We start from the raw sequence: 25,736 nt of genomic DNA, 5'->3' as shown, positions 1-25,736 counted from the left end.
TCTAGAATCAATGCAATCATATGGATGTTTATTCTGGAATCAATACTGTTATATCACAGACATTCATGGCTTTTCTCCATTGCTGAGTTATCCAAAAAATCTATTTGCTGTCCCCGCTGCTAATCTTATGCTACCTCTATTATCTTTAGAGTTGCCTTCCATCTAAGAAAAGTCAAGCAGATTTTTTTACATGTTGAAATCTTTTTTATATGTTGAAGCTATTTTCCAGTAGTATAAGACTAAGGCGGAAACACTACTTTAAAACTGGTACAGCTAAGAGCAATTTAAAGATGCCTGACTCATGGATTGTCGATGAAATAAAAGAATATCAAGAATTGGTGTGGGGGGTAGCATTTTCACAGTATGTTTGTGCTGTGGTTACTACAGATCTAAGTAGGAAAAGGCCCTTTGGAGCAGATAAGAGTGCGCTGGTTGTGGGAGGATATCTATGGCTCTTCAGATGTTGCTATACAGCAACATTTCTCAACTTCAGCAACTTTAAGATGTGTGGACTTCAACTCCCAGAACAACCATCCAGAGAATTTTGAGAGCCGAAATCCACACTTCTTAAAGTTGATGAGGCTGAAAAATACAGATATAAATATTCCAATTCCCATTATGCCCTGCCGAACAAGAATCCTAAGAAAGATATTTGTATTTTGAAGAAGAAATCAAATAATATTTATTTGCTTATAAAATGTATAGGCTGCCTATCTTACCTTGAGGTAACTCTGTGCAGCTTATAATCATAAAAAATAAAAACTATATGAACTGAACATATAAATAAGATAAGATAAAATCAAATAATCCTGTTACGCATTATTTTATGTTGTATGTGAGGCTGTCATGTAATCTGCATATAATGGACTATGAGAAAATTTTGTACCAGCTAAGCTTTATGAAGTTTAATTCTACAGTTGATTTAGGAGAATAAGGAAGAGCTGGATTTGGGAAAAAGGACTGCCTAGCAACTCTAGAAATATTGCTTGATCTCCTTATTATGGCCTTGCCTTCTATTTAAGCTAACTTCGAATCGTTTACTGGAACTGGTACTCTAATGTTATCTTTTCTGTTATAGGTATTTGAGAGGTTTTAATGAAATCTCATCTTTTAGATCAGTGGTTCTCAACCTTTTTAATGCCGCGACCCCAATCGGTCATAAGTCGAGGACTAAACCGGTCGTAAGTCGAGAACTAAACCGGTCGTAAGTCGAGGACTAAACCGGTCGTAAGTCGAGGACTACCCAACCGGTCGTAAGTCGAGGACTTTCCCTGCCCGGGAGTGCCGCGCATGCGTGGTTCTGCCCCCTGCGCCGGCCGAGGCGTAGCTGGCAAGCGGCAGAGACGGAGCAGGCCGACCACCAGCTGGCCCAGCCCAAGGGAGGTAAGGCACCTGCCGGAAAAGGGGAAAAAAATGGCGGACAAAAAAAATGGTGGACAAAAAAAATGGCGGACAGCCTTGCTTGGCGACCCCCATGAAATGGTCGATCGACCCCAAATGGGGTCCCGACCCACAGGTTGAGAACCACTGTTTTAGATTGTTAGCAGTGTTGTTTTGGAATGCTCAGTGCAAAGGCCAGGCTTGGAGGGGGCGGGGGAAACTAGATTGCAATCAAGATAAAATAAGTCTTATAGAGAACATGAAACCTTGGATTTCACCTAAGATAGAATTTGACCAACTGTGCTTTGGAATATGTCCAACTGAAGCCATTCTGGAACAGCTGTGTGCTTCACCAGAAGAGATTACTGGCAGGGAGCCTCTGCAGCAGCTGGCTGGAATGTATAACCTCTTTTGATCCTTTACTTCCAGGAATAGGTAAATTTTTATTTTTATTTTTTGGGTTTACATTTGATGTTTCATTCTAGGTTTATTTATTTATTTATTTATTTATTTATTTATTTATTTATTTATTTAATTTTTATCCCGCCCTTCTCCTTACGGACTCAGGGCAGCTGACAGCCTTGTAAAACAGATACTACAATAAAAATACCCAGTTTAAAACCTAATTAAAAAGAAATATTTACTGTGGCCTATGTCAATTAAAATTACTCTTAAAACCCCACTAAAAATTCCCCTAGGCCAATCCCGCTTGTTGGAAGAGCCATGTCTTAAGGGCGCGGCGGAAGGAGGGGAGATCCGGGATCACCCGGNCACCCCTGCTGCCAATCCTCAACAGAAATGCTCACAACAATGAAAACCTCGGACAGGAGGAAGAACGCCGCCGGGCAGGCAGGCAGGTGTCTTGCTCGGCTATAGCTGGGGGGGGCACTTTTTCAGTGCCATTGTAACTTCGAACAGTCACTAGGCGAACTGTTGTAAGTCGAGGACTACCTGTACTTTATCACTTTTTCCCTTTTTTTTTTTTTGGTCATCAAGTTTTTGACACCTTGCTAGGCGACTGGTGGTACTCGGATGTTGCCATATCCTAAAAGTGGTACAATGGGTGAAAAGGTTGAAAAGCCCTGGACCAGAAGACCTCCAGTCCCTTCCAGCTCTATTCTATTCTATTCTATTCTATTCTATTCTATTCTATTCTATTCTATTCTATTCTATTCTATTCTATTCTATTCTATTCATCAAGGCAATATTCAAATGGAGAATACAGGAGATACATTGAACCAAGCACTCTATAGGAAACCTTCTCTTGAAAATTAAAGAAAATTTTCCCTGAATGAGGAAAGGGAATATTTCCTTTTAGGCACCAGACTTGTAACACAAAGAGGGTTTTTATTTTTTTAATAATCAAATTTCATCAGCCACTAAGAAGAGCACATAGCAACTGAAAACACCAACAGGTCCTCAGCACAAATGAGGAGCAGGAGTGTCTAATTAAATGGGGACCAGCCAAAAGCAACAGAAATGAACAGCTGAATTTTTGGTTTTTAGCTTCTGCATTTCGTTGCCTATTGCAATCGATGTAGCGTATTAGACTTTAGATAAATGTCAAGGCCAACAGAAGATAATATAAGAAAGTCTGCATAATGTGGCCTTTTTAGAGCAAGCTGAATCAGTTGAATGGCCAGCCCAACATTACTACATTATTTTAATTAAGGATCTATTGTGAAAGTACAGCTACTCATTTCTCAGCACGAGGCACCATGGAACACAATTGTCAAAAGCCTCACCTGGGGCTCCCAAGGAAGACTCATCATAGAAATGGGTCTTTTTTTTAACTCTTTCTCTTCTGAGAAAAACCAGAAAACAAATGTCATACTTCAACACATTTATTTTAAATTTATTTCCCCCAAAAAAGGGGTTCCCAGACTGCCATGCATATTGCGTAAATAAATCTAAAGGTATCTATGCTTCTTGTCTTCATAAGGAAATGGAGGGAGGAGTAGGGAAGGAGAAAGAGAGAGATGAGGCATGGATAGATACAGTAGATAAATAGATGATAAATAAACATATATAGATGAAATAGACTTTAGATAGAAATAGATATCTATATATATATATCTATGTATCTATATATCTATATATCTATGTATCTATCTCTCTATCTCTCATCTATCTATCTATCTATCTATCTATCTATCTATCTATCTATCTATCTATCTATCTCTATCTATCTCTATCTCTATCTCTATCTCTATCTCTATCTCTATCTCTATCTCTATCCCTATCTATCTATCTATCTATCTATCTATCTATCTATCTATCTATCTATCTATCTATCTATCTATCTATCTATCTATCTATCTATCTATCTATCTATCTATCTAACATCTATATATATATATATAGAGAGAGAGAAAGAGTGTTAGACAGACAGATTGGTAGATGATAGTTATTACTGAGCACTTTTTAAATAAGAGGAACCCTACTGCGTGTTGCAAAGACATCTTTCATTGGAAAAATGAAGAAAAATCAGCAGTACCAGCTGGTTCTCACTATGGACAAATCTCACCCTCATGCCTGGAAATCCAGCCATTTTAACACATGGAAGTGGATCTGCTCAAAACAGATCCACGTTCTCCCTATCTCCAAGTATATTTGTAGATATAGACAGTCACCTGAAGGACCTGATTAGGAGTCACCATTTCATTTCCTATTCCTATATAAAATAGCACACACGATAAATGCGGTGGCGAAAGCTTTCCTCTTAAGGCTTTTGCTTGTTTGTTTAAAGAAAAATAAGCAAACTTTTAAAATCCTATTCAAAACTGTACCCTGCCGTTTGTGTTTGTCACTCGGTATGGGATTTATTTATTTATTTATTTATTTATTTTTTATTTAATTGAATTTTTACCCCGCCCTTCTCCTTGCGGACTCAGGGCGGCTGACAGCCTGATAAAAACGAATACAAAAAATACCCCAATACTATCGTTAAAAAACATAATTAAAATGAGATATTAGATTTGGCCTTTGTTAATTTAAAATTGTTTTTAAAACCCCACTAAAAATTTCCCCTTAGGCCAGTCCTGCTAGTTGAAATAGCCATGTCTTAAGGGCGCGGCGGAAGGAAGGGAGATCCGGGATCACCCGGATCTCTGGGGGTAGTTCGTTCCAGAGGGTGGGAGCTCCCAACGAGAAGGCCCTCCCCCTGGGGGTCGCCAGCCGGCACTGTCTGGCTGACGGCACCCTGAGGAGACCCACTCTGTGGGAGCGTACCGGCCGATGGGAGGTAATCTGAGGCAGAAGGCGGTCTCGGAGATATCCAGGTCCGATGCCATGGAGCGCTTTGAAGGTGATAACCAACACCTTGAAGCGCACCCAGAAAGCCATCGGCAGCCAGTGCAGCTCGCGCAGCAACGGTGTTACATGGGAGCGACGAGTCCCTCCCAACACCGCCCGCGCGGCCGCATTCTGGACTAGCTGGAGCCTCCGAGTGCTCCTCAAGGGAAGCCCCATGTAGAGAGCATTGCAGTAGTCCAGGCGGGAGGTGACGAGGGCATGGGTGACTGTGCGCAAGGCGTCCCGGTCCAGAAAAGGCCGCAACTGGTAAATCAGGCGTACCTGATAAAACGCCCCCCTGGTCACGGCTGACAACTGGTCTTCCAGTGTCAGCCGTGGGTCCAGGAGGACCCCCAGATTGCGTACCCTCTCCGAGGGAGCCAAAATTTCGCCCCCTATAGTCAGCGATGGAGTCAGCTGACTATGCCGAGGCGCTGGCAGCCACAGCCACTCGGTCTTGGAAGGGTTGAGCCTGAGTCTGTTCCTGGATTCATGTGTACATGCTCATATGATTAAAAACGCACATGAGAATGTCTTGCCATACTTAGATTGTACAGGTCTGCTTCAGGAAGACACGTGCCAATTAGCAGGAAAATTCTCCAGCATAGCTTAATCTTCGTGATTGGTAAGAGGATAACTTGCCTACTGTTGAAGGAAAAGTCTTCATCAAGGTTCAGTCCAAGCCGGGGATAAACAATGTGGCGACTGCTTTAGAAAGAAGGTTGCAGTTTATTGAAGAGGAGAGCCAGACAGAAAGGTGGCTCTGGAAGAAAAGAGAGGGAGCACATGTAAGGAGTGGGTTTTTATACCCCCTGGAGCCTTTTGTTTGGAGTTGTTTCCTGTTCCTGTTTGAGGCTTTGTATTTCCTGTGTCATGTATTCTGACCTGAGTCTGGGTGTGCCCTTTGGCATCTGTGAGTTAATCCTATTATGTCCTGTCTTAGACTTTGGGTGGGGTATGTAGATTTTAGGTGTCTTTGTCTTCTGAATCTTCAGGCTGGGGGCTTCCAACCTTCCTGGATTATTTACATCTGCATTTCTACAGAGCTGGTTTCTGCTTGGGGGAGGGAGACTTGGGGCTATTAAGAAAACTGGGCATGCTTTTCTGCCTCTTTAAGATCCTTTGAGGAAATATATTTTTCTGCCCTTTTAATATTTCCTTCTGAGGGGGGCTGACTTCCCACACTACAAAATGGCCAGCACTGGGCTTCTAAGTACTTTATCCTTGGTGCTCTCTGAGCTTGGTTGTTTTCTTGCAGATGTTTCATTATCCAATTAGGTAGCATCACTGGTGCTAGTCTGGTGCCATCACTAGCACTGATGATGTTAGCCAGTTTGAGTAATGAAACATCTGCAAGAGAGCAACCAAGATCAGAAAGCACCAAGGACCTCTCATTCCAACTCTGAGCTACAAATATTCTCCTTTATTAGTATCTGTCTCTTTAAGATCTCTCCCTAGCTAACCCAGCAACTGGTGACTATAAACACTGAGTAGAGAAGCAGTCGGGTGTGGTGATGTTGTGGTGGTGTTAGAATGGAGTGAGAAAGCAGGTACTTTGTTTGTTTGGTCAACTAATAGAGCTTACAGCAAATAGAAGAGTTAGCCTTCTCCAGAAGTAGAACACGTAGAGAAAAGTAGTGGAGGGACAGAGGTGTAGTAGAACTGAGGGAAGAGCATAGGCAGTCCTCAATTTACAACAGTTCATTTAGTGACTGTTTGAAGTTACAATGGCATTGAAAAAAGATTATAACCTTTTCTNAGCGAAGGTTGGAGACCGGGCGATAGTTAGCCAATACATCTGGGTCCAGGGAGGGCTTCTTAAGGAGGGGCCTCACCACCGCCTCCTTTAAGGCCGCGGGGAAGGCACCCTCCCACAAAGAAGCGTTTACAATTCCCTGGAGCCAGGCTCGTGTACCCTCCCGAGCCGCCAGTACCAGCCAGGAGGGGCACGGATCCAGCCAGGAGGGGCACGGATTTAAAATCTGTACTTGTTTTTAAGACATTTTGCTTGCCAGATCTTATTAGGTATGCTCTTCAAACAACACTAGAGATAATGAAGCCCAGAATATTGAAAATAGGAATAATAATTTTGGGGGCAAGTAGGATTAATTTAACATTTTTGGAAAGTGTAGTCCTTCTGTACTTATTGTATACAGGTAATGTTCATTTAATGCTCGTTCAAAGTTACGTGATCAACGCCCCCTAGTGCTTACAAGCAAGTCCCAAAATTACGATTATTGCAGCACCATGGCAATCGTTTGCCCTTAAGAGCGACCGCAGAGGCTCTGCAGTATTCACCCTATTCCCTTCCCCACTCCTCACAACATTGTCACAACACCTCCATCCATGGGACCCACTTGGCTGGTGGCTAATCCAGCCATTTTAAACACCCAGCTAAACTCACCCATCCCTGATCTACTGTAGATGAAGAACAACTAATGGCTGTTCTTCACACAGGCAGGTTATACTGACACTGGAGGGAAATTAATGTGGGAAAATCCACATTAATGTGTCCCTTTTTGAAACAGGCTGAGTACTGTGATGGAAAAGGGGTTAGCAAGGAGAGAGGTGCAGACTATGATGGTATGCTTTTCTCCTGGTTCACAGACTGAAGGGCAGCACTTGAGGTGCTCATCTCGCTATGCCCATACTTGGATCAAAAGGAAAATATTTTAGGATTGGGTTTAGGATTATTAAAATATTTTAGACCACTGTTGGGTCTAAAAGGGAAAAAAGATTATTTTTATTCCATTCTAGGGAGTAGTGACTTAACATGATTTTATTATTTAGCAGGAGATTAGATGAAATAATGTTGTGTGATACAATTCTAAGAGCATGAAAGTGCCACCATAAACTTTAAATGGGACAAGGCCTGGGACCTCTATCAAAGTTTTTTGGTTCCTAGACCTTCTTCGGGATATTGCTATATTTTAAATCCAAGATAGTAAACTCACATTTCCTGTACTAGTCCTGCTCCAGGGTTTGACCACCCTCATGCATTTTAAAAAAATATTTTGCTGGAATATGGAGAAAGCACATTTGAAATGTGTAAAATGGGGTTTGAACACACATTTAATGTATTTGTTATTGAGACAGCAAAGCTACATTTATCTCAGTGACTGCTGGTCCTCAATGATCTGGGAAGAAATAAATATTGCAGATAATAAATAACAAATCTTAAGACAATTCCAAAATGAAGTCAGAGACCATTTTACAAAGGAATGCCAGAATATCAAACTTGCAAGTTTAAAACATCATTTCAGCATGTTAGTGGGGTGGTGGTGGAATAGAAGCAATTAAAGGCTGACATACTAGCATTTATTTTGCATAAACTAAAACTTATGTGATATAGAAAATATTATCATAGTTTACACATGGAAACAGAAAATATCTGTTATTCAAAGTGAGTCATATACATCATTTCAGAAAGCATGAATGAAATTGCAATTGAAATCCACTCACAGTTACAGATTATCTAAAGGAGACATGTCAAACTCGCGACGTCATGTGACGTCGCGCAACATATCGGAGCTTTTTCGCCATTGCCGGCAATGGGGTGGGCGTGACTCCGGTATGATGAAACCGGCCCACGGGCCGGCACTTTGACACCCCTGATCTAAAGCATCTTATCCCAATCTAAGGACCTCCAGATATGGGGAACTGTAAATCCCAACATTTCCATGCTGGCTGTTGATGTTGGGAGTTATTGTCCAATATATTCAGAGAACACCAGGCTGCAACAACAAAGTACATTAAGTCATCATTTTGTTACTTAATAAGTCACAATTGGTTGGGTTCACCTTTTATACTTAGTCACAAACCCTATATGCATAACACAATAAGTCAAAATGAAACATCACCCTACAGATTGGTCTGAGGTATTAAGGTATTCCTCTGAGTATACTTTAGTTAATAACTAATTGGCAGAACAAGTTGAATGGACAATTATACAACTGTTAAGTAGTCATTTTCAGACTCCATAAACTTAATTGTATACAATTGAATCTATAAATGGATTCTCAGATTCACAATGAAATTCTTCTTGTCACTTATGGAAAGTAATATCTTTGAAAGTTGGCTTTAAGTTTTAAATTCCCTGCAGAACATACGTGCGCCATCAAATAGTGGATCAAAACTTTCTTTATGGATTTCACTTTATTCTTTATTTAAAAAGGCTAAAACACTTTTTATCTATGAAAAGGTAGTTTATAAGACTAAGTAAATATCAACAGGAAACAATTTGGTATTTATGCTTTTTCTCCCTTGCATTTAAACCAATTGTCTGAAAGAGAACAAGGAAATTGCTGTAGCATAGCAACTATGATGTTAGCAAGCATTGAAATAGTATCATTAGCTGCAACACTACTCTTAGTATCTGTATGATTTGAAAGGAAATAAACCCATTTCCCACTAAGGTAGAACTGTAATTAGCAAACTAAACATGATTTTTCTCATAAGGGATAATGTACATAAGCACCACTCCACCATGCCAAATAATTACAACAATTTAAAATGACAGGATTAATGAGATGGGTTCCTTTTTTTTAATAACAAAGCAGAAGTCTGGATTCCAGCTTTGTGCTCTAAGAGAAAATGGCTCCAGTAGAAAATGCAGGTCACCCTGTTCCCTCAGTGATTTCAGTCAATGTTCCCAGTCATTTTGTACAGCTGTCACTCTTTCCTTTGTACAAAAATGGCCATACTAGTTTCCCTATTATTATTGCATGTATTATTTCTCACTTTCATTCTGTGTGAATCAATTACATACAAATTCGGGTGACAAGGTATGAACATTCAATAAACTAAAAATGCAATCATAAATGAGGATAAGTGCAGGAGTAAAAAAAAATACACGGCCTTCTTGATCTTTCTGAACTACAACTTCTAGAAGACTGCCAGGATGACCACACAGATGGGATACTGAAACTATAATTCAGAGGTATCTTGAAAGACAGAGGTTTCCCACTTCTGGAATGAAAGAATAACTTCATTAATTTGTAAGTGCTTATTTTATCATGGAGGGGGTAGTTTTTCATATTTTTATTGTTAAAGTTGATATTTGGAAGACTGTTCTGAATGTAAATTTGTTCTATTAAACTGGATTAGGAGTTTCCCCCTGCAAAAAGCAGATGTCACTAGGTAAATAATAGCAAACATTTATTAGATTTTTTTTGTACCTATTTGCCACCATCCAGGATTAATATGTATTTTTTCAGCCCAAATAATATGCCTTATAACAAACTCAGTTTTTCTTTTGTGTAAAGTACAGTACCTGAATATATGGCTCTACTAATGGTGGCATTCAGCAAATGAAAAAATAGGGAGTCAGATTTTTTTTCTCATTCAGTTTTGACCCCAATCTTATGAAGAAACCTGATACCCTTTTGAATCAAATTTGTTGAGCATATGTAGGTAAAGGAGGGAGGAGAGCAAGATGAAGTTCTTTGTACAATTTTATATAAGGGGAACATAAAATCTGTTTAGTGTCTATGTGTTCCTACTGCAGTCCTTGGTGTTCTTTTTGTTTTGCTGGTATATCAAAATAGAACTGAAAATTCCCTATGATTTCAGAGGACTCATCTGGGAATGATGTTGTTAAGAAATCAGAGCAGTGAGTTCTATTGCTGTGAACCATTCAGGAAATTTGATTTGGAGAAAAGTTGCAAGTATTCTTTGCTTTGTTTGTTTTATGGGATGTTTGGAGAATAGGAACCAATTTATGTTGTTAAAACGGGAAATATCTGATTAGAACCATCAAGGGGTATTTTTGATATATAACTGAGAGTAGAATCTTAAGCTGCTACTTATTGGAAGAGGTTATGGTACCAGATATTGCATAAAGCTTGTCATATAATAATAGGAGGGAAGGGCATGATGGCTGGGCTTGTCGGCTGGAAAGCTGACAGCCCAGATTTGAGAACTCCCATTCCTTGCCCCAGCTTCTGCCTACCTAGCAGTTCACAAACATGCAAATGTGAGTAGATTAATACGTACCACTTCAGTGGGAAGGTAACGATGTTCTGTCCACCTTTGGCGTATAGCCATGCTGACCACATGATGATGGAAAATGTCTTTGGACAATGCTGGCTCACTCAGCCAAGAAATGGAGACTGTGCTCTAGAGTCAGATACAACTGCACAGGGAAACCTTTACCTTTTTAAAATAACGGGCTTAATTCTGTTGTGTTTTTATAGAAAAGGAACAAGTAAATCATGCTATGGTTGCAAATGCAATAAGAATAAAGATTAGTTAAATCTTTTCTATGATTTACCCTTCATATATATGACTTTATGATAGTATTTTTGTGAAAGTATTTTTGAAAATCTGTATTATTTGGAGCTACTGTACATTTATGGATATTGAAGGATAATGAAAATGGATTTGTCACTTGACGAGAGACTTGTCATTCCATTGCTTAAAGACAAATTTGTGAACTCAATTACATGGTGAACTGAAGAAGTTTGGTATCAAACTGAATGAAGTTTGGTGTCAAGTTTCAGTAACCACAGATTTTCTCCATCGCATTCTGACTCTAACTCAGTCCTTCAGGTCTTTCATTGGTGCATTCATTCATCATTGGCGTAACTTAGTCCACCCATCTTACTGTTGGTCCTCTTCTTCTTCTCTTTCCTTCCACCTTTCTCTGCCTCAGAGGCTTCTTCAGAGAGCTAGGGCTTCACATAATTGTCCAAAGTATGATCATTTGACCCTGATCATTTGTATTTTGAGTGAGAACTCTGAGTTGATTTGTTCTATGATCCATCAGTTTGTTTTCTGAGCTGTACATAATATTCAGAAATCTTCTTCAACAACAAAGTTCAAAATCATTAATACTCTTTCTATCTTGCTTCATTTAAGCCCAACTTTTAATTCCATAGAATGTCACAAAGAATATCACTGATTTTGTAGGTATAGAAACAATTAACAGCATCTGAATATCTTTTCCAAGGCCTTCCTGACTGCTCTACCAAGTGCTAGTTTGTAGAATATTTCTTGGCAGCTTGTTGCTTTATTATTAATGGCTGATCATAAAAAGCTGAAGCTATCTACTACTTTGATATCTTCATTGTCAGTTTTAAGCATGGTTGTTGTACCTGTAGTCATTAGTTTTAATTTAATTTAATCTTAGTCCCATTTTTCTCACTGTGCTCCTTGACTTTTATTGCTAAAACTTGTCAATCCTTTGTATTTTCTGCTATCAATGTGTACAATTATTAACACCAACCAAATGTTTAGGAGTGTGAAATATGGTGTTGTGGACTATCAAATGATGGCTACCAAAATGAGTGCTTTTAGTTTCAAAACATTCACTTCAGCAGAAAGCCAACTGGTGATCTCAGAGACAAGCAACCTGCCAAGATTCAAAATACCAAATTACATATTTGTTCCATAAGCATAGGAAAACACAGCTTAACAGAAATCAAATTGAGGATACCTAAAAGACCTCATCCAGTATATTTCAAAACAAATGCAATATTATCACTGGTGTCAATGGCAGTGGCAGAGGTGGGTAGTCAAAAAAAGTCAAGATACCAATTACAACTGTGCAGTTGAAGCCCTGCACTTTTCTACCTTTGTATGCATAGACAAAAAGATGGTGTCATTATATGGTCACAATTGCTATTTCACCTTTGACGCACAATCCCCAACCCCAGATGCCATTAAATATTTTTTGTTATTTATCCAGTGAAAACTACCAGTTTAAATGTACCTGAAATAGTTAAAATATGATTCCAGCAATAATCTGCACTATAATTTAATTATGCATAAAATAGTTATCAGAGACAGAAAGACAATGACCTTCTAAAAATTTGCTGCTTTATTTTATATCAAATGAATCTTTTATAAACTAGACAATAGGTTTTTTTCAGGCAAGAAGAAAGCTCTAGATCCTTTTTGAGAAAACATTGGTTGTCGTCAAGAAAAACTAGTTTTCTCTTAAGAGAGAAAATGAAAGCATAGAAATAGAGCAGCTAACAAAGTAACTTCTTGAGAACATAAGTTGATCATCCAAATTTTATAGGCAATCAGTAATAGATGGAGTTGCATACAAGGAAATCCTTGCAGAAGTAGTAAACAAGTTTTATGGAGTTGAACAAATGATATTCAATCACGTCTGCAACATCAACAATCTATGGAATGTGCTACATTGGTTTGGGAGGAATTGCAAGACTGATCATTATGATGGTGGTATTATTATGATGGTGGTATTATATAGGAAACCCTATACCATTTCAGACAAATAGTTGTCTAGTCTCTTCTTAAAAACTTCCAGTGTTGGAGCATTCACAACTTCTGGAGGCAGGTTTTTCCACTGATTAACAATTAGAACAATTAACCAGTGGAACAACCTGCCTCCAGAAGTTGTGAATGCTCCAACACTGGAAGTTTTTAAGAAGAGACTGGACAACCATTTGTCTGAAATGGTTTACTGCCTGAGCAGGGGTTTGGACTAGAAGACCTCCAAGGTCCCTTCCAACATTGTTGTTGTTATTTAATTACATGCAATTGTTCAGTACAGTTAAAATACATAGATTAATACAGTGTTTCCTTGGAAGCGGCAAGCCCCTTAAGTAAGTCACATTAAAAATAAGCCTAATCAGGTTTGCCCAGGCAAAGTGGGAGCACTGTCAAAACTTTTTGACTTTCTTCCACATTTTCTTGGTACAAGCACACAATAAGCAGTTCTAGTCCAAACTCTAAAAATCTTTCTGATACATAAAAATAATAATTAAAAGCGATATCTTTATTTCTTACCCAACTCTGACATCAGTAAAATTTGTGTAGAAGGATTTGTTTTATTTGTGTAGTGAGAATCACTTGGACTCATTTACCATTTTAAGGGACTGTAGCAGTGCAGTGTTTAAGACCCACTGGTTTAAGTTTCTGATCTGCATGTTTCTTGTTTGGGAAACTGTTCCATCACAATGTATTGAATATCATTAAATCATTCCCTAGATAGGCTATAAATGTTTAGATACAATAAGACAGATTAACTGGTTAATGGCTATATAGGGACATATAGCCAAGAAACATAGCAATATACTTTTCAAAAAATAGATAGATCTACCATGTTAATTTTTATACTCAGGCATAAGGATGGAAACCTGAACAGTTTGGGACAATTAGTATGTTATGTCAGTTTTCTTCAATTGAGGATCCCTACTTCTCTTAGGTCACTTGGATATTGCTTGATCATAGCTAGGAGTTACTCAGGAATTAAACCAGCAAAAAAGGATGATAAAATAGTAGCCTTTGGTTTGTTTGTTTTCAGATTTGAATCTTTTAAAAGTCACAATAGATATTTACAGAATCACTGTTTAATAATATAGTTAGTGATAATGCATATACACCAACATTAGTTTAAAACATTTGCAAACCCAAATTATTTTTCTTCTATTTCTTTTGGTATGTACAGGAATTGCTTGGACACCCATACAAATTACAGGGCTGAAATTCTACAGCCTTGATGAAGCTTTGTTAGTTAAGGCAATTATTCTTAACTAATGCAAATTAAGTGAAATTAAGAATTATTAATTTGACAGTGCTTTCTTGTATCCAAATTCCAATTAGATAGCATACACAGGAGAATTTTATGAAATTTACTTATGTGCACGTTTACACTTTGTTTTTTAAATGGAATATGCAAGACGTACCTTTCTATCTTTCAAGATTCCACAGGTCCCGTGTTGAATATAGATTCAGATAAGCCAAAAACTAATTTACTGAACTAACAGGATAGCTTCTTTTTTGTGTCTCTGACAGATTTATTGGCTTCAGATTTCCAACTCATAGGTGTCTGTAGACTGCCATATAAAATTACTTAATGTTTATTCTTTCATGAAAAAGCTTTCCTAAACTGGTATTTCAGGGAATTAATGTTTCATCTCTATCAAGCAATGTAATAGTGTGTGAGCAGAAACACTAGTTTAGTTTGTTGCATTTCTCAGTTAAATCATCAGTTATCATTCGTCTTCTGCTTATTCTTGTCCCACAGTCAAAATTAATTACATCTGCATAAGTAGGATTTAAATAGATTCAAGTGGGAGAATCTTAGAATTTTCACAAAGCCTTTCAAAGATAATCCCAGTGCTGCAGGTGCATTTATGTTGGAGTTGCAATTCAAAGGATGAATAGTCTGTATGTCTAATATTTAGATGCTCAAGAAACAGGATTTTTTAAAGTGTGACTATTTTATTTCCTATTTGTCCCAAAAATGAATCCAGAAATACAAAAAACCCTTTCCCTTGGCATCCTATAATTGTTTCCTGCAATGCATTTTTGCCACTCTTCTCAAAAATATTTCATATGCATTGCCAGTACTGAGGCTATAGGAACTTCATACAAGGGTAGAACGTTTGAAAACAAGTTTGGAAATAACATTCTATTGTTGCTTTGTGTCCATGGGAAATTATGTAACATCATAGAGAACCAGCCAGCAAGTCAGCCAGCCTATACAGGTAGTCCTTTACTTACAACAGTTCATTTAGTGATCATTCAAAGTTACGTCCCTGGAAAAAGTGACTTATGGCCATTTTTCACTCTTAAGACCGTTGTAGCATCTCCATGGTCATGTGATTTACTATTTGGATGCTTGGTAACTGACTCATATTTATGATGGCTGCAGTGTCCTGAGGTCATGTGATCAGCATTGCAATCTTCTGACAAGCAAAGTCAATGGGGAAACCAAATTCATTTAACAACCGTGTTACTAATTTAATAACTATAGTGATCCACTTAACAAATGTGGCAAGAAAAGTTGTAAAATGGGGCAAAGCTCACTTAATAAATTTCTCATTTAACAACATAAATTTTGGGCTCAATTGTGGTTGTAAGTTGAGGACTACCTGTAGTATGGTCCATCCATTCATGAATTTTACATAATAAAATTACAGAATAACAGAGTTGGAAAGGATCTTGGAGGTCTTCCAATCCAACCCCCTGCTCAAGCAGGAAATCTATACCATTTCAGACAAATGGTTGTCCAATTTCTTCTTAACTTCCAGCGTTGGAGCATCCACAACTTCTGGAGGCAAGTCATTCCACTGATTCCATTGTCAGGAAATTTTTACTTACTTCTATGTTGGTTCTCTCCTCAATCAGTTTCCATCCATTGCTCCTTGTCCTGCCTTCAGGTGCTTTGGAAAAGAGGTTGACCCCCTCTTCTTTGTGACAGCCCTTAAATATTGGAATACTGCTATCATATCAGCCCTAGTCCTTCTTTTCATTAAAATAGGCATACCCAGTTCCTGCAACTGTTCTTTGTATGTTTTATCCTCCAGTCCTTAATCATCTTTGTTGCTCTGTACTCTTTCTAGAGTCTCAACATCTTTTTTTATATCGTGGCAATAAAAACTGATGCAATATTCCAAGTGTGGTTTTACCAAGGTATTATAAAGTGGCATTACCACTTTGTGTCATCTTGATTCTATACCTCTGTTAATATAGCCTAGGATTGTGTTGGGTTTTTTGGCAGTTGCAGCACACTGCTGGTTCATATTTAAGTGATTGTCCATTAGAACTCCAAGATCCCTCTCACAGTTACTACTATTGAGCCAGGTACCACCTATTTTATACCTATTCATTTGGTTTTTCTTGCCTAAATGTAGAACTTTACTTTTGTCATCATTGAATTTCATTTTGTTAGATAGGGTCCAGTGTTCAAGTCTGTGAAGATCCTTCTGCATTTTGAGCCTATCTTCTGGAATATTGGCTATTCCTGCAAGCTTGGTGTCATCTCAAATTTAATGAGTTCTCTTTCTATCTCCTTGTCTAAATCATAGTAAAAAATAGTATATAGATCAAAATAAATTTAATTAGAAGAATCAGAGGTAGAAGTTTAAAACAATGAAATGATAGTTGTTCAGACACTATTGGGGAAAGGCAGTTCCCTAAAGTACGCATATCCTGAACCACATAGGGCTTTATAAGTAAAAACTAGTACCTTAATCTGCATTTAGAAACCTACTGGAAGCCAGTGTAGTGTAGGACAGGTGTAACTTAATTGTACCACAACTTCCACTGTGTTCTGAACCAGTTGAAGTTTCCAGTTGGTCTTCAGGACAGCCCTATATAGAGTGAACTACTCTTTTATTTTTATTAATTTTATTAAGAGATGACAAGTGTACAAGTAACCCTCTTCAGTGCATCCTTCCAAATGGCTGCACTTAGGACACTGGCTAAAGCTATGTAAAAGCTAATAGTGCAAATCTGATCTTTGAGATGGAAGTTACTCTTCCTGAGGAAGGACAAGCCTATCACAAATAGTAGTCTTGGAATCAGCCCTTTGCAAATGGCAATCCTGATCGTGGGACACTGCAACCATTGTGTGAGCTGATTGCCAAGCATCCAAATTATGATCATGACTTCGGGGGTGTTGCTATGGCTGGAACTTCAAGGATTGGTTGTAAGTACTACTTGTTCAGCACTATCATGACTCTGAACAGTTACTGAACAAGTGGTCATAATCCAAAGACTGCCTTTATAGTAGTATCGTGAACCAATATCACACCGGAAGTCAGCATGCCCCGCTTGTTATGGATGGCTCATCTGAGTTTTTGTAACGTTTCACAGTAGACTTCTGAATTGCTGGTTGAATCACATTCCATGAACTTCACCAGCAGTACTCCTTTAGCATCTTCACATTTGGCGGGATTTTCTATGGTATTGGTTCATGATAATGCTCACCCGCACACTAGACGCACCCAAGAACTTTTGAAGCAGTTCCGTTGGGATATTTTTGATCACCCCCCTATTGCCCAGATTTGGTGCTGAGCGACTACTATTAAGGAATTTCAAACCTTGTAAGACATTATAAGTGCTTCAATTTGAATGGCGATTATGTCAAAAAGTAATGTATTGTTCTAGATTTCTAATGTGTACAATAAAAGTTCTGTATCTGCGAGTGTCTGACATTGATAACCAAACAGAGATTTATTTCCAAATTGCCCTCGTATTTCATATGTATGGGTTTTTTCAATTGTTTTAGGCTCTAGCTCATTGGCTTTGATGATATCTAGCCAACATATTTTTTGGGTAGCCTTGTTTCCGTTTACCACTGACCATTCAGAGCAGAACTACCTTTTCCAGTGAGTTTGAGCATATGACATGGCTGAAATAAGACAAAATTAGGGATTTTGCCTCGCAGCAATATGCATGGGTTTATACGCTCCAGCACTTGTCATCTTTGTGATCCAAGGAACGAGTCCTCTCCAACACCACAGCTCAAACAAATAGATTTTCCTCCCGTCTGTTTTTTTTATGGTCCAACTTTCACAACTACAGGTAGCCATAAGAAACACAAGATAGTCCCTGACTTAGGACCACAATTGAGCCCAAAATTTCTGTTGCTAAGCGAGACATTTTTGAGTTTTGCCCCATTTTATGACCTTTCTTCTTCAGTTGTTAAGTGAATGACTGCATTGTTAAATTAGTAAGATGGTTGTTAAGTGAATCTGATTTTCCCATTGACTTTGCTTGTCAGGTCACAAAAGGTGATTACATGACCCTAGAACACAACCACCATCTTAAATATGAGTCAGTTACCAAATGTCTGAATTTTGATCATTTGACCATGGGGATACTGTAACGGTCATATATGTGAAAAACAGTCATAAGTCACTTTTTTCTATGCTGTTGTAACTTCGAATGGTCACTAAACAAACTGTTGTAAGTCAAGGACTATTTGTGGTGTAGACTAACCTTCATTTGGTTGCCAGGCCAATGTCTTTGCTTTTCCATACTTGATACATTTAAAATACGTATAATATGTATGTATTTAATATATTATATTCTGGAGTGATATGTTTATTTTTATCATATATAACAAAGATGTCTTTATCTGGCTGGCCTCTTTCAAAAAGGAATTGTGCCCTTTTATTTTTTAAACTCCTGATTTTGTTAGGAAATGATCAATGACCATCTTTTTTCCTATTGCTTCTCAGGCTGCAAGGAACTGGAGGGGAGGGATGGAGAGAATGAAAAGTTAACAGCTTTTACCAGAGGACAGGTACACCAGAGTTTGATAGCCAGCCATCAGCTTTACTGAACTATATGAAATACAGGGTTAAGTGCTGGTTCAGCTAAATCTAAATTAGAGCTGAGTGTCAAAATAAACTCATATACTCCCTCCTCTGGCACAGCTATGAAAGAACTCTGAATTTTTTGTATTCAGTGTAGATAAATCAAATTTTGTTATACTGTCTGAAATAAAGCAAACAATGGTTAGTTTTAGCAATTAATAGGTAAGTCAGAAAACTGAACTTGAAACATAACTTTTAAACTGTTTCCATTAACTTATTAAAATTAATCAATTTAGGATTCAAATGAGACAAAATGCAGCTAATATTCAACAAAACTAGTATGTACCTTGAATACTTGTAATATTAATCTTAATTCTCTAAGCAATAATATGGAGATAGGCTTAATTGTATACCACATCTACCACATCTAATAACTTACCCAAAGGGCAAGGTTTTGAACTAGTCCTCAGCTTTTATACAGATTCATACTTAGGAAAATAGCTTATTAGAATTATTAAAATGTATATAGTTTCAGGAAGAATAGTTTATATAACAACACACCAGATACATCCTCAGAAAAATATTTGAATATTTAAATGTACTCAAGAAAAACAACTAGGACAGAAATTATTATTTTCATATTTAGCTTGAATAGATCTAATGAAAGAACAGAATGGGCATTATTTGGTTATAACTTTACAACAATATGTTAAAATTAAATCAATGTTAAATTCTGTAAGACAAAATGACAGCAATGGAAGGAGGACTTTCTAAAGCACTGAAAAGGGCTTACTCAAGATCTTTTACAGGGCAGAGGTGACATTAGCTGAATAAAGTCCTAGAAAAAGGAATATGACTCTGGATGACTTCTTTATTTATACTCCAGTCACAATGCTATATCAAGGGGAAAATATTCTAAATATATTTGACATTCATTTATTTGATCAATTTTGATGTAAACATTCTAGTTCAGAATTTAGTAACTAGTGTAAGTTTTGAATATACTAGTGACATTACCAAAACATAAAAGTTCTCAATTTTTACACTGCTGATTCTTTTAGATATTATAAAACTTTAGACAAATCTCAAAAGCAAGTTAATTTGCAGCACTTCAAAACATCCTGCACTGAACAATAGAATTTATATTCTTTCCAAAGTCAGATCAAAAGTGTAAGAAATAAAATGACTGATTTCTTATTAGACTATACTTTCACTTTATTGTATTCACCCGGATAGTGTTAACATTGGACATTCAACAGACATCTATATTTTATTACTTTTTTTGGTATGTTGTTACAGATGGAACCAAGATATTTTCTGTGGTCCATCTATCTTCTAGGTTTACTGACTGTTTTACACATTTATATTTGTTTCAATACTATTTTATGACATATTTGAAGTTAGTTCATAGCTGACATTCCTCACTTCTGATTTAGTCTCTGAGTAAGGTTTTTAGCATTAGTTTTTCCTTTGCACACTGTGTAACTTGAAGCATTTCTACATCTAATTTATATATCCAATAATTTATATATCCTACAATAGTAGAGATCCATTAATCCATGTTTCCATCCATCTGGTGAGTAAGTATGTTCCAGGTTCCATCAATTCAACAGGGTGTCTTCTCAATGGCAACCCCCTTCATCCTTTGAAATGACATCCTTAGAGGGAGCTATATTACTTTATGTAAATTGTTGAAAACTTGGATTGTTTTTCCAGGCCTTGGAACAGGCGTGTGATATGATAAGCTCTATTCTTGTTTAACCTTATGTTGTTTTCTTGTAATTACAGGCTTCCCAAAGTTATTGAGGAACTGGGCACTCTCAAAATTTAATTTATTTAAAAAGTGATTGTAAATTTATTATGTTATATATGTGGTAATATTTTGTAACTAAAGCCACTGGATTCTACCAGACTCTCAATTCTACAAAACTATTCCACAAGCATGCACCTTTACAGCATATATATTCTGTTTCTGCCCATTGATTACTCAGCTAACTCTTTCTCAACAATATTTTGATTTCAAAATGTTTTTAACCAGTCTTTATTTTAAATAAAGATATACACCAACAATCTTTTCTTTGCAAATTACTATGTTCTTTTTCTTTCACTTGCTAGGTGTAGATGGTGGAACCCACTCTTGTATCTTCTTACGTGTTGTAGAGTATGGTACATACTGTTTGGGACTACCACTTTCATTCATTTTATGATTTTGGAAAATGAATTTACGACTCACTGGTGGATGTGTAGTTGGGGGTTCTTCTGTCATACAGTGAATCCAACGATGCCTTGTAAAGAAAAAAAATACAATAATAAAGATTTCCTAGGGACATATATTTGCACACATAGGTTCACAACAAATTAGGTTTTATGGGCAAGATTTATACTTCCTAAAACATAAAAAATACTTACATTTTAAAAATCATTGATTAAATTTTACATTTAATAAATCTGAAGCCCTGGTAATTGAGTATAGTTGTCAATAAACCAAGCACAACTTCTCATCATTCAACTATCTTGATAAAGCTAAGGCTACAAGATTTGGGCTGTAAATATTACTTAGTTTTATAGACCTTTCTGTTGCCAATGAACAGTAATCAGGAGTTTTGAAGTACAGATGCAGTAATCCAAGAGAAACCTGCTTGTGACATGCTGATTAAATAAAAATACGAAAGGTCTGACAAGGAAAAGCAGGGAAAAAATCTCTTATTTATACCATTGACTACATCAAGGGTCCAGAGTGACAGAGCTTATTTTATTTAATTTTAAATTCTCAGTACTGTTTCCCCATGGAAATAAAAAATTAAAGGTATCTTTTTCCCCAAGCTTCAGTGAAAGACTAAAAAACAAGGGCCTGCTTTAACCAAAACTTTCCTTCCAAAGTTTTTAAATATGCAAACCTTAGAAATTAACATAATGTAACATAAATACTAAGCAAACCTTAAAAAATTAGAACAAGTTCTTACAAGAATAAAATTAAATAAAAGCAGCAAAATGGTAATTTTTAAATAAGCATTTTCCTCATTGAAGTAATGAGAAAATGTAATATTTAATATATTCATAAAATATTCATGTAATATTTAAAACTTATCAATGATGATACAATTGAAAATATCCAACAGTACAATATTACAGAATATTTAATGAAGACAACCTTGATTAAAAATGTAGGTATTAATATATATAGATTTTCAAAGCAATTAGCAATTGATATATTGCTAATATATGAAGAATATAGCAAAAACAATTATAGGCACTGTGCCTTATTTCTAAGGCCTAAGCTAGGCATTATTTATTTAATTAATTTGTATGCCACCCATATTGCCAGAAACAATTCTAGGCAATCTACAGACATTCAATTAAAATGTACTAAAACATTAAAACAATAAATAAGGATCATAAATTTAAAATTCAACTAAAATAAAACTAACCAGGATGGAGGAGGAGGAAACAAAGTGCGCACAGGAAGGAAGTGGGATGTTATTATGGTAAATTTGCACAATTATTATGGCAATAGTTTGGACTATTGGCGCTTTCTCTCTCTCACATACACAAATCTAATTTAAAAGAAATGGAAGACAAAAATTTACTATTTTCTGAATCATATTTCTTTTCCATAACAGCCAAGACAGGCAATGGAATATTGTTTTTTATTCTAGCAAACTTTTTGTAACATGTTTTTTCAGATCTTATCATGATAAAATACCCAATAAGGCCATTTAATTTTTCCACAAAATGCTACTAATCACTCTACAGGCACATAAAACAAAATTCCAAAGACACTGGTCAATTTCCAGTAATAAATATGTATGTATAGCAATGTTTGAACCTAACACTTTCATTGATCTGATGTAACTACAGCTGCTGAATTATGTGCTATAGCAGATCTGGTAAAATATAGGAAGTTCAAAATATAACATAGAGCATAAACCACTTCTTATTCCAGATTTATTTCTGGAAAAATGCGTTAACTTCCTGGATAGCAGAAAGCAGGTGGTCAGAAAGACAAACATGACATTCTGATAATCCTGAGAAAGTTCTTAGATCCATAGTAATACTGGTAAATGCTGGTAAAGGGTTAGAGACTGAGGTACAGTTTTAAAGGTTCAAATCAATTTCTTTTATAAACAGAATTGTTCTGAGATACCTGTTAATAAAAAACATAAATAAATGTATGTATCAAACCATCTGATTTACCATTCAGGAGGTATCATGCTTCCATCTAAATCCCAGTATGTGTTCTTGCCATCCATTTCTGCAGTATATATGACCCACCTATGACGACCTTAAAGATAGCAATTTTAAAAATATATATTAGCATTTTTAAAAGGATGAGTGTATGTATGTTACTTTATTAATTCTCTTAGAGTTACACAAAATCAAGTTTTGTGGCCATCTATATTTCTGTTGTCAATTTTGGGAAGGACTAGTTTGACATGGAAAGAAAGAGGATAATTAGAAACCCAAAAATCATTCACATATACAGGTTTTTTTTTAAATAGAAGAATGCAGGACAACATATGTATCCTTACTATGACTTCTTAGCAATTAATATTTTAATTTAGCAATTTAAATAACTATTAGTAGTTTTAAGTGGAATTACAAGCACAAATATCTATTGGTTTCTATAAGATAAACTACTTGTTTATACTTCTAATTTTGATACAAACTATTCATCATTTTCAGATTTACAAATCTGGAGCTTATACACTTAAGACTGAATTTCCCTTAGCAGTTTTATTTGCATGAGAAATGTACAAGCACAATATTTTGCAAATTACTAAAGAACCCGTGATCAATATGTATGAATTATTCTTCTAATTAAATTACGGGTCTGTGTCTCCCTGATTGTTTCTACCTTTCCTATCTGACCCCACAGGAAAGCATGTTGTGGATTCCATTGGCTAAGTAGTTTCACCAGGCAGAATCCAAACAAGACCCTTTTCTGCCTCTGGATCATCATCCCTCTTGAGATTTGGTTCACCCTCATCCTGTGGGCCTTTTGCAAAGTCCTGAAGATCTGGTTCAATGTCTAAGCCTGCCCCCTCCCCCCCGGATTACTTTAGTAATTGTATATTTACTCATTTTAAAATTGTAGGCTGTCTCTAGAGTTAGGATGTGAGATGGGCAGCCATGCACAATGAATAAACAAATGTTTAAAACACTAACATTGTTTATTTTTCCATGCATGAACTTTTTTTTAAAAGTAACATTACTTCTTCAAGCCAAAATAATGCCAGAAAAGCAAGATCAACTTCTGAATTAGACATCCAAAAGACTGTATACTATTTAACCCATTTCTAAATATCTTTATTTCAGCAAAAATCCAAATTTCTGTTGTGGCATCAGTAACTTCTTATTGCTATTGGTTTTTTCTATTTAACATCAAATTGAATTAATAAGACACAGCAAAAACAATACTTTCATTGTTGAAAAATATGTTAAATAACCCAAATTCTTTAGAAGAATAAGCTCAAACAATCCAATTATCCTTACCAAAAAAGTATCTTTTGTCTTCATAGTACTTGTTTCCATACTTATCAGTTCCTACTAGAGTACCAATCTTCAGATCATTGACCCTGTAAATATCCAAAATAAGATAAAATCTTCAAGGGGTTTATAGTTATGTGACAATCTACAGGCTTTGCATGCAGAAGAAGGTCTTGAGTTTAACCTCTGCCATCTTCAGATAAATTGTGAAAGTCTCCATCTGAAAGCCTGGAGATTACTGTTAGATAAAAAATAATAGAAAACTACAGTATAAGGTAGCTTTGTTTGGTTTTGCCTTTCAAATATCTTATTAGGGCAATCCAATGGGTAAGAATTTTTTTCAGTTGCTGCTCCAAATAAATAAAACTATTAGGGGAAGATGAAAATAAAAAAAATATATTACGTTAGTATTATTTATTACATTCTTAAAGCTTACAAATAACACTGCAGAAGCATTATTTCCACACAACTTGCTTGCAACTAGACAAGTTATCTGCCAAATGAGTTTAGTCCAAACAGTGTTTTGGGCAGCAGCCTGAAAAATTATTCCCAAATAATTTTAATCAACTATCTGTTCACCTCTACGTGACTAAAACACCTCCGCTGTATTATTTAAACTATCGTTATCCCTTCCTTTAGCACAGCACCAATGAAACAACCAGCGCAAATGTATTTCCTAGTCCAGTTAGCAGTGTTTCTCAACCTTGACAATTTTAAGGCATGTGGACTTCAACTCCCAGAATTCCACAGCCAGCAATGCTGGCTGTGGAATTCTGGGAGTTGAAGTCCACATGCCTTAAAATTGTCAAGGTTGAGAAACACTGAGTTATAGTAACCTTGTTAAAAAGCAAGGTCGAGAGGCAAGGAGCAGCTCGAAGTCAGAGCTAGGGCAGAGTGACTGAATGAAATCTGGATCTCCCAAACCTTGCATGGCGCCGTAAAGAGAGCCCCGTCTTTTCTGGGATTACGCCCCAGTCAAGAGGAGCCCAAAGTTAGAGAAAGCTTCCCAAAAGTGACCTTCCCAACAGGCTTTGCAGTCATTATAAGGTCGCCCTAGTTCCCATCCTCGAGGAAAGCCCGCTCCGGACATCAAAAGCCAGCTTCCCCTCGGCCCTTTTCTGCTTAACTCACGAATTTCTGGAAATATTCTTTCCTCTAACGGTACTCTTGAGGGTCATGTCATTCAACCCTGTGAGCCGCAGTCTCCAGCAAGGTGCTCCCCAGCTGGAAAGGACCGCCCGCCCTCGTTCCTCACGTTGGCGCTCCCAGCACATTGCACCTGAGCAGCTGCCACATAACGCCACGAATGCCGCCATGTCCACCGAGCTGTTGCAGCGCCCTCTTGAACACCTGCACGTATTCCGCCATTTTCCCTATTCTCACGGAGCTCCGCCCCGCCTTACTTTTCCGCGCATGCGCTGCAGCTCCTTGATTTTGCAGATTCAAAGGGGAACGAAAACTTCCGTCTCGCGCGCGTTACTCAGTCGGCTGTGTATGCAAGAGGCGATATTCTCAATTTTAATGCACAATTTAGACCAAAGCAATTCATTTCCT

General features: G+C 37.0%; 1 protein-coding gene across 1 annotated transcript; it reads right to left on the bottom strand.

Annotated features, from left to right (window-relative positions):
- Positions 1-19,551: 19,551 nt before the first annotated feature.
- NDUFA12 (NADH:ubiquinone oxidoreductase subunit A12) lies at positions 19,552-25,585 on the bottom strand. Its single transcript, XM_015812772.1, has 4 exons — positions 25,462-25,585; positions 24,189-24,271; positions 22,890-22,977; positions 19,552-20,980 (listed from the first exon to the last, which is right to left on the bottom strand). Exons 1-4 carry the CDS (start codon positions 25,548-25,550, stop codon positions 20,800-20,802), a joined length of 441 nt encoding a protein of 146 aa, XP_015668258.1. The 5' UTR covers positions 25,551-25,585; the 3' UTR covers positions 19,552-20,799.
- Positions 25,586-25,736: the final 151 nt, after the last annotated feature.

The sequence above is a fragment of the Protobothrops mucrosquamatus genome, unplaced genomic scaffold (genome assembly GCF_001527695.2).
Source record: "Protobothrops mucrosquamatus isolate PMUCROS unplaced genomic scaffold, P.Mucros_1.0 scaffold_65, whole genome shotgun sequence".
Taxonomy (NCBI): domain Eukaryota; kingdom Metazoa; phylum Chordata; class Lepidosauria; order Squamata; family Viperidae; genus Protobothrops; species Protobothrops mucrosquamatus.
This window is presented reverse-complemented; position numbering and strand designations above follow the sequence as displayed.

Excerpts from the sequence above, each read along its gene's own strand:
- NDUFA12 (XM_015812772.1), bottom strand. The coding sequence starts at position 25,550 with ATGGCGGAATACGTGCAGGTGTTCAAGAGGGCGCTGCAACAGCTCGGT. Across the intron at positions 24,272-25,461 it reads GTTATGTGGCAGCTGCTCAG|GGTCAATGATCTGAAGATTG; the intron begins GTGCAATGTGCT and ends GGATATTTACAG. Across the intron at positions 22,978-24,188 it reads AGACAAAAGATACTTTTTTG|GTCGTCATAGGTGGGTCATA; the intron begins GTAAGGATAATT and ends GCTATCTTTAAG.